Genomic DNA, 8,463 nt, shown 5'->3' with positions numbered 1-8,463 from the left:
GAATGCATCTCGTGCTATAGGGATGTGTCCGCAGGGCGAGTGGGAGAATGTTGATAAGGGTGGTTCATGGGTTCGAGCCATGTCAGCTTATGGCCACAAGTTCTTAGATATAAGGGTGACTGGTTCATCCTCGGAAACCCTTGAACTGTCAATTGAAGAAGGTTTCTTTTTCCATCTCGATTGTAAAGTGTCAAGTTTTTTGTGCTAAGCAAATTGTTTTTTTTTTTTTAACCCTGTTCTATTGTTCTGCAGTGTTTTTCTTGTATCGTGTGATATTCTTAATCCTGGGAGTTGTTATGCTAAGCATCGCATCCTCTTTAAGCAAGTCTTTGGTATTTTACTACAGCAGTGCCATGACAATTGGAATCATCCTTGTAATACTCGTGGTCCTTTTTCAGGTAATGTATTTTTCCTGCCTTCATTCTTGGATTTGTGAAGTACGATTGTACCAGTTAGCCATCCTTTTTTCTTGTTTTTCTTAGAATTTGTTGACCGTTCCAATAAATGCTTGGAGTCGAAATCATGTTACTTGACTTCTAACAGATATAATTAGTCAATACTTACTTTTTTTGCCTTTATATGCATTTCTTTGTGTTATTTGCCTCTTCTTCTCTTTGGTTCAAATCGTTATCCTGATTAAAAGTGCACTCAAAATGAATTGGACTAAAAAGTGTGAAAAGTTCCAATTGGATCTCTTCTACCACATGATTTTCAGTATGGTTTTCTGAGTTCTGTGAGCCTGTTCTTCACATCATTGGTATCAGGTTATTAGTGAAAGAATTGAATTTTTTGACAGGGAATGAAGCTTCTGCCGACAGGTCGAAAGAGCTCGCTTGCAATTTTTATATACTCATCTCTTGTGTGTATCAACTTTCTCATCTCACTTTCAGATTTTTATTCACCATCAAAAGAAGGTTCATTTTTATTTTATCATCATTTTTGTTCAGGTTGGCTTGGGAACTTTTCTACTTCGCTACTTGCCAGGATTGTTGCATTCAATACTCATGGAGATGGGGATAAGCGAAGACATGTATTATCCTGTATGTAAGTTACAGGATATTGGGCTTGCTTCTCTGTTCTAGAGAAGATTCTGGTTTTATGTTTCATTTTTGTACTAGTTAACATTTAGGTGTGTGCATTTTTACTAGCAAGTCTGAAGCTGTAAAATTTGATACACAAAAAGCAGTTCTTCTCTGGATGCAGATAGTAATGGTGTAATTTTTTTTTTTGAAAAAAACATCTCTAGTAATCTATGCCTGCTTCAGATGAGTGCCTGTTAAGCCAATGTTGTATTAATAAATGTTATGTTTTGTATATTTATCAGGCAAGGTTCACCTTGTCATTGCATTAAGTAGTTGAGAAAGATTCGAACATAGTTTAGTCATTTTTGCTCTCTATGATCTGGACTAGGCTATTGGAGTATGTGCTGTACAATAGCGCTGCTGTTCTTTTATCATGTAATGTGGATCTTTTTCTGGTTAACATCCGGGAAAGTTGATGCCATTAATCACGGTCCTTCTTTTTAAAATTTGGTGGATACTTTATATCGGCTGATGATTAGTACTTAGTGAAGTGTAGCCTACCAAGCAGCTAAACAAGTCTTGCTTTATGAAACTGCAGTTGGTGATTTTTCTGCTGGCTTTTATTGCTTTGACTGGAGCATGGATGGGTTTCTGGGCTGTCCGCAGTTTCGTCTTGACAGAAGATGGATCCATTGATATAAGCACATCTCATTTTGTTGCCTGGTCCATTCGTGTCTTGGCTGTTGTGTTAATTATTCAGGTACCTCTACATAGAAGATTTCAAGTTTTCATGTATGATGAAAGATCAATCTTTTGTCCATACATACACCTACGATATGAAGGTTTCTTACAGATTTGATTATTGTCATGTTTTAGAGTTCTCTTGATCCCTTGCTGGCAGCAGAAGCTTTAATATCTGGAATAATTGTCTCGTCGATATTAAGGAGAATTTTTAGATGGAGATTCCTGCGTCAAATGTACAAGTAAGTATTCCTTTTCCATTTTGGAATCCGGTCATGTTTTCTGTTACCAAGATAGATCTGCTTCCAACAGGTTACGAGATAATGTCCATTAGAATTTTCTCTTTACTCGTGTATTTGGAAGAAAAGTTTGGCCCAAGAGTAAATGATGAGGAACATGAAAGTATTGTGTTCTTGGCCATAAGGAAGAGATTCTTCTTATTTATGGTCATTGTGAAGATAGTTTTTATCTGCAAGGCATTCATCCACTTGCCCTGTTTTCGAACCATGAAGTTTTGATATTATATATTTGATACTTTCTGCTGTATCTTTCTTGATGTTTCATTATGATCCTGTGTATCCATTACAACTTTCTGATATCCATGCCTTGGATGAAAAAATCCATTGCCTGTATTTTGCAACTGCAGTGACATCTTTGGAATAAATCTGCAGGAAGTTGTTTAAATTAGCGAGAAACATAAATAGAGAATCACTTGTTCCTGATCTATCACCGTTTGGAGTTTCTCGTGATAAATACACGGTTGAGAGGCCTGAAGGCTCAAAGTTCCTTTCTCCTCGGCCCAGACAATTCAACCTGGCTTCATGCAATTCTATGAAAGGTTTGCCTGTTGGCTTTAATCTGTGTTTAAACAATACAAGCTGTCCAACAGAGATGCTCTTATACATATACCGTCTTGTCATTCCTCCAGGTTCAAGCAGGACATCACGTCATCAACTGTCAGATTCAGATGTCTACCCATCTACCTTCCATACCACTCCTGAGAGGAGGAAATTTTCAAAAGATTCATGGGAAAATTTTACCAGAGAGTCCACGCAAAAAGCTGTTAAAGAACTTGTTTCTTCCCCCGATTTCAGCAAATGGGCAGCTGCTAATGCAGAAAGAATCACTGTGACCCCAAACTCCACCACCAGTACTTCAAGGCAGCAGCGTCGCAAGTGGTTCCTTTGGTCTTGATGCTGCAAAATTTGGATTTTTTTTTTTTTATAAAAAACCCCCACAATGAGCTTCAAAATGTTGACATCCCAAAATGCGGGAGTTGCTCCAATTCTTGTAAATCGATAAGGTAAACTTGTATTCATGGATTGTAACCAAATCTGGCAAGGGCAGAGTAGTTAGATTGTAAGAGTTGTTTCACTTAAAAGACTCCATTGAGGTTTCTCCTGTTTTTGAAGTAAATTCCTTGTACACGAATAGACGATAATAATGATAAATATGACAAGAAAACTTTTGTGGTATGGTTTGGAAATAAATAATAAAAAAAAATGTCTATTTTATATTTAGAAGAAACACTCTTATAAGTGTTAAATGTTAGGCTTTTTTGGTAGTAAATTAGGTGAAAATAATGGCATATGAGCTCTTTTAATGAGTTTTTAAATATTATTATAAGAATATTTATACAATTAAAAGATGAGCTTGATATTTAATATATAATGAGATTAATTTATTAGTTATTTAATTTCATTTAAAATATAATTGTTTCATAAGCCGGTCATAATATCTATATATATATAAACAGTGTTTTCTCACGTATTTATCTATTTGTTTCCATGTTAACCTGTTTCTTTAGTTGCTTGGTAGGCAGTCAGACGCCTATCGTGGAGCAGTTAATTATCTAGGGATGTGTGTAGTGTAGCACTCCCATCTAGATAACTCTGGCAGGTAACTTGCATGCCGTGATTGTCGACTGGTATAGAGATACGAGTATTTTGAGTGTCTGTGGCGAAGAAAAGTCTACCTTCATCCAGTATAAATCTACGATACATGATGCCTTTCCTTTCCTTCGTTCATGTTCATGGGGTTTAGCCACTAGTTAATAGAGTTTATTTGAAGGTATTTTTTATTATTAATTTTTCTTTTGTTTTACAATAATATTGAATGGGTGTTCGATTTAAATTTAGATTTAAAAGCTATTTTTTATTTTAAATTCGGATTAACATGACAAGTTTGTATGAAATCAGATACTTAAAAAAAATATATAAAAAAAAAATTAAATTTAAGTTATTTTGAGTTGGTTTTGTTTAAATTTATTTTTTGTAGTTATTTTAAATTGAATAGTTGATCCTTCTAATTTATAACCTAAATCTTAGCTATCGATTTTAAATATGATAAATAAAATCTATTTATTTGTGTATTTTAAAAATATATTTTAAAAATATTTTAATGTATTAATATTAAAAATAATTTTTAATAAATAAAAAATATTATTTTAATATATTTTAAAAATAATTATTATCACAGCACACACGCGGCACAACAGCATGCATGCTCCCCGACAGCGACAAGACCACGGGAGCTTTTAGGAATTTTACATTCTAGTACTTGAAGTTTGTCGGTTTTGATGTCCTTGAAGTTAAGACTCACGTGGGGGCTGTATTATTAAACTACAAAACTACAGAGAAAAGCCGCAGGCAGACCCTTTGGATGCCGTGACAACGTTGCAAACTGGCACGTAGACCGTAGAGAACTCGTGTATTTGTAGTCTATGAGATGGCAAAGCAAAGATTCCTTGATCCCATCTCCTCTCTCCTCTCCATAAAGCAAACACCTCGCGTTTGCCTCTCCACAGAGGATTGTCGGCTAACGGCATCCACTGGAAAAGTTAAATTCGCATCCTGATTTCTTAAATAATTTAATTATATTGTTTTTATGTCCATTTTAATGCCATAAAATCATTTAGAACAGTAAATTAGATTTTCATATTTGATTATTTTAATAAGTTAGCGTAACTTAATTTACTTGGCAAGTTTGAAAACATTTCAAATAATTTTTAATAAATTTAATATAAAAATATATATTTAAAAAAATTAATAAAAAAACCTGAATTAATTTAAGAAAACTTATCAAAGCGATAATCTCATATAAAAAAATATAAATTTAAAAAAAAATTAAAGAAAAACCCATACTACTTTGTCAGGTTTTGTAATTTTTACACGGAACATAAGAATAATACTTTTGTAAAAGAAATGATATTCTATTATTTTATCTAATATTATTCTTGGAATATATAAAACACGTATTGGAAAGCTAAATTAATTTTTAATTTTTTGTTTTTGACTCCCCATTTAACACATCTCTTCAAAATACCAAAGTACGTTTCTTCTTTCAGAGGCAAAGAGAGAAATTTCCTCTGCGCTTCTCACTTCTGCAAACCTCCTTTGCTGATCTTTCTTTTAGAAAACCCTTCCCTTCTCTTGGATCTTAATCGCTGTTTTCTATCAAAACCAACTTCTTTTTCAAAGAAGAGACAAAAAAATGAGTTATTACAATCAGCAGCAGACACCAGTAGGTGCTCCTCCACCACAAGGTATGTATCATGCATGTCGTGTGGCTTTTCTAGGTTCAATTAAGGAGTCTTGGAGATGGGTTTTTTATGATTTTTATTTTTGTAGGATATCCAAAGGATGCTTATCCACCACCTGGACACCCTGTTCAGGGGTACCCCCCACAAGGTTACCCTCCTCAAGGGTATGCTCCACAGTATGGTGCTGCTCCTCCTCCTAAGAAGCAAACTGGTCTCCTTGAAGGATGGTATGTATCTCTCTCTTTCTTCTCTATTAAAGAATCCGGTGACTTGTAATTGATCAGGTGTTTAGAAATGCTAGAGAGACCAGTCCAGTCATTCATCTTTTCTGGTTAGTGGAAAGATGTATGTATGTGTTATCTTTGGCTGATCATGATGTACCTGCAATTGAGTTTAATTAATATTGATTTATATATACTGGACAGTTTACTAGTCTAGATTCTTGGAACAGAAGATTACTAGTTTAATTCTTTGTTTAATCTGTTGGTTGCATGTGCAGCTTGGCAGCGCTCTGTTGCTGCTGCCTTTTGGATGCTTGCTTCTGATCAGGACTCAGGAGTGTGTTGTGATAATCTGTTCGTTGATTCTTCTGGTTTAGGTCATAACATTGTGTATCAATTATAGTTTCAAGTTCGCTTGGAAGCTCGCTATTATATATTATGACATGTATTTGGATGATTATACGTCAAGTAACTAGCTATAACGTTGTAATTTGTGATCTTCTGTTGAAGACACTTGTTATTCGATGATCTATCAGAAGAAGGGCCGTCTTCATCGTATGTATTAATTAATTTCGAATTATCATAACTATTACCCTCCCTGAGCGCATGGTATTTGGATGATTACGTCCAGAAAGAAATCAGAAATCATGTTATTGATTTCGACTAGCTAGAATTATCGAAAGTATTCCCCTCCCTGAGCACATGGGTGAACATCCTGTGAGTTCGTTTCCATTTGAAATTTATGACCGCCATGTTTTAAAGATGATAAGGCTTTTACTAAAACCCTACAAAGATTAATACGTTCTTTTTTAAATATGTGGATGAACTAAAAGGTTGAGAAAACAGGAAACGGGTAGCATGAGTTTCTGTGAAACAAATCAGAAAAAAAAAAAATGAAGTCTTTTGAAGCTATGTTGTCGGCGTTTACAAGGATTAAAGATGGAAGAAGAAGATTCGAAATGGGTTATAAGTTAAAGATGAGGTAGTTTAGTTTATATAATCTTCAATTTGCTTGAGGGTGTCTATGTCAGGGTAGAATGGTCAATGTGATTTTCAAAAGATTCAAGCCTAGAATGATTAAGAGCCTTTGTTAATGTATTGTTGATTGATGACAATAGCTGAATGATGAATAGATATTTTTTTTTTTGGTTTTTAGCATTAAAAAAATAAATCATATTATATAAAAAATAATTTAAAAAATAATTTAGTTTAGAGAATCATTTACAACTTGCAAGTCTTAAGTATATTCTATGACTTTAACAAATATTAAAAATAAACACATAAGTTAAAATTAAAAAAGGGAGGAAAAATAAGAAAAAAAAACAAAAAAAAAAAATTCTAAAGATATATCAAAACTCCGATGACGACATCATCATTACTGTTAAAAAAATATCAATGAGATGAATTTAATAACACTTAGAAAGGTTATGAATGGTGATCAGAATGGTTTAATAACACTTAGAAGGTTATGAATGGTGATTAGAGTGGTCTACTCGAGCCATCCAAATATATCAGGGCTCATTTGTCTTTGGATAACTCATGTGTCACATTTTGGTCACCATTTATGACTTTCCTTAATGTTATTGAATTCATCTCGTTGAGATCTTTTCAACAATACCAGTAATGATATTATCAGAGTTTTAGTGTTTCTCTAGAGTTTTTTATTTATTTATTTGTTTTCTCTCATCTCCTTGTAATTTGTGAAAAGAGATGAGAGATAATGACAAAATTAGAGCTGCTCAAAAGATCTCGACGAGACAAATCCAACGACAATAAAAAAGGTCATCAACAGTGACTAAAATATGCTACACAAGTTGTCCGAAGACATAAGCCCTAACACATTTGACTAGCTCATGTGGTTTACTCTGGTTACTGTTTATAACCTTTCTTAGTATCGTTGGATTCATATCGTTGATATCTTTCCAATGATATTTCTTTCTTTCCTTGTTTTTTTCTCTTCTTTCTCTCTCTTTTTTTTTTTTTTATCTTAATTGTAAATTGTGTTAACCTATTTTTAGCTTCTAAAAGAGTCGTAGATGACAACGTGATTCTTTGAACTATACTGTTTTTTTAAATATTTTTTTTTGGTGTTATTTTATCCATTTTTAAAGTGCTAAAATGCAAAAATATTTTATATCTTTTCATGATTGGAGTCAAGTATACCAAATATACTAGGGTTGACTCAAAGATAATGCATCGAGCTAAATAATGACATTAAAAATATATTTGACCGGTCGAGGGTTAAGCTTTTCAAGGATAATAATAAACTTTCCATTCGATGGTGCTATACAGCTGGATCTATAGACACCAAACCCAATTTAAAGATGAGGTGTATGGTCTTATTGGGTTAACAGGATTCTAAAGAGTTAAGCCATTCAAGTACAATAGAACAATGAGCCACATAATGTTCCCAGGTTTGAAAGGATGTGATCTACACTAATACTATATATGTCTATAAAAGCTTTATAGCCCATTAAAACACTGCCTTAGTAGTCGTGCACCACCCCGCACGTGGTTAGCGTTGAAGGAAGAAGTTGGGGTCAACCAAAGGAAGCGGCGGCGGGGGGCAGTGGCATCAAATAAGAGTAAATTGTAGATTAGTCCCTCTAGGTTTATAAAATTATTAAATAATCCCTCTACTCTTAAACATAAATAATTAGTCTCTATATTTTTAAATCTGTATGTGACCTAATCCTTTTCGTTTTTTTATTTTTCCAATCCAAATTACTTTGCTCAAGAGATGAGAAAAGTAAATAATATGAAAATTTCAAGGATAAAATAGGATTTATTTAGAATAAATTAATATTAAATTAAAATGGTTAGCACTGGTAAAGTTATTTAAAAGAAAGGGACTATATAATTTGGTTTTCAAAACTAGAGGGATAATTTACTCGACATAATAATAAAAATAATTTTCATCGTCCCCTTATTAACCCAC

At 33.4% G+C, this 8,463-nt stretch overlaps 2 protein-coding genes across 3 annotated transcripts in view; both read left to right on the top strand.

Annotated features, from left to right (window-relative positions):
* Positions 1 to 3,159, top strand: part of LOC105130462 (transmembrane protein 194A) — a 3,861-nt gene extending 702 nt beyond the window's left edge. The window contains exons 3-10 of one of the 2 annotated variants that reach the window (XM_011032997.1): positions 1 to 161; positions 253 to 398; positions 797 to 859; positions 948 to 1,040; positions 1,621 to 1,782; positions 1,899 to 2,005; positions 2,435 to 2,601; positions 2,692 to 3,159. In XM_011032997.1, coding sequence (XP_011031299.1) covers positions 1 to 161; positions 253 to 398; positions 797 to 859; positions 948 to 1,040; positions 1,621 to 1,782; positions 1,899 to 2,005; positions 2,435 to 2,601; positions 2,692 to 2,957 — 1,165 coding nt within the window. In that variant the 3' untranslated portion in view covers positions 2,958 to 3,159. Of the gene's footprint in view, positions 162 to 252; positions 399 to 796; positions 860 to 947; positions 1,053 to 1,617; positions 1,783 to 1,898; positions 2,006 to 2,434; positions 2,602 to 2,691 lie in introns of both variants that reach the window. The other variant, XM_011032995.1, reaches the window with a different exon arrangement.
* Positions 3,160 to 4,993: 1,834 nt separating this feature from the next.
* Positions 4,994 to 6,105, top strand: WIH1 (cysteine-rich TM module stress tolerance protein). Its single transcript, XM_011032998.1, has 3 exons — positions 4,994 to 5,307; positions 5,393 to 5,531; positions 5,804 to 6,105. Exons 1-3 carry the CDS (start codon positions 5,256 to 5,258, stop codon positions 5,847 to 5,849), a joined length of 237 nt encoding a protein of 78 aa, XP_011031300.1. The 5' UTR covers positions 4,994 to 5,255; the 3' UTR covers positions 5,850 to 6,105.
* The last annotated feature ends 2,358 nt before the right edge of the window (positions 6,106 to 8,463 follow it).

The sequence above is a fragment of the Populus euphratica genome, unplaced genomic scaffold (assembly GCF_000495115.2).
Source record: "Populus euphratica unplaced genomic scaffold, PopEup_1.0 scaffold21.1, whole genome shotgun sequence".
Taxonomy (NCBI): domain Eukaryota; kingdom Viridiplantae; phylum Streptophyta; class Magnoliopsida; order Malpighiales; family Salicaceae; genus Populus; species Populus euphratica.
The sequence above is the reverse complement of the archived record's forward strand: the minus strand, read 5'-3'. Positions and strand labels throughout refer to the sequence as shown.

Bases quoted from the DNA above. Each gene is read 5' to 3' on its own strand.
- WIH1 (XM_011032998.1), top strand. From the start codon at position 5,256: ATGAGTTATTACAATCAGCAGCAGACACCAGTAGGTGCTCCTCCACCA. The intron at 5,308-5,392 runs GTATGTATCATG...TTATTTTTGTAG, and splicing joins AGGTGCTCCTCCACCACAAG to GATATCCAAAGGATGCTTAT. The intron at 5,532-5,803 runs GTATGTATCTCT...TTGCATGTGCAG, and splicing joins ACTGGTCTCCTTGAAGGATG to CTTGGCAGCGCTCTGTTGCT.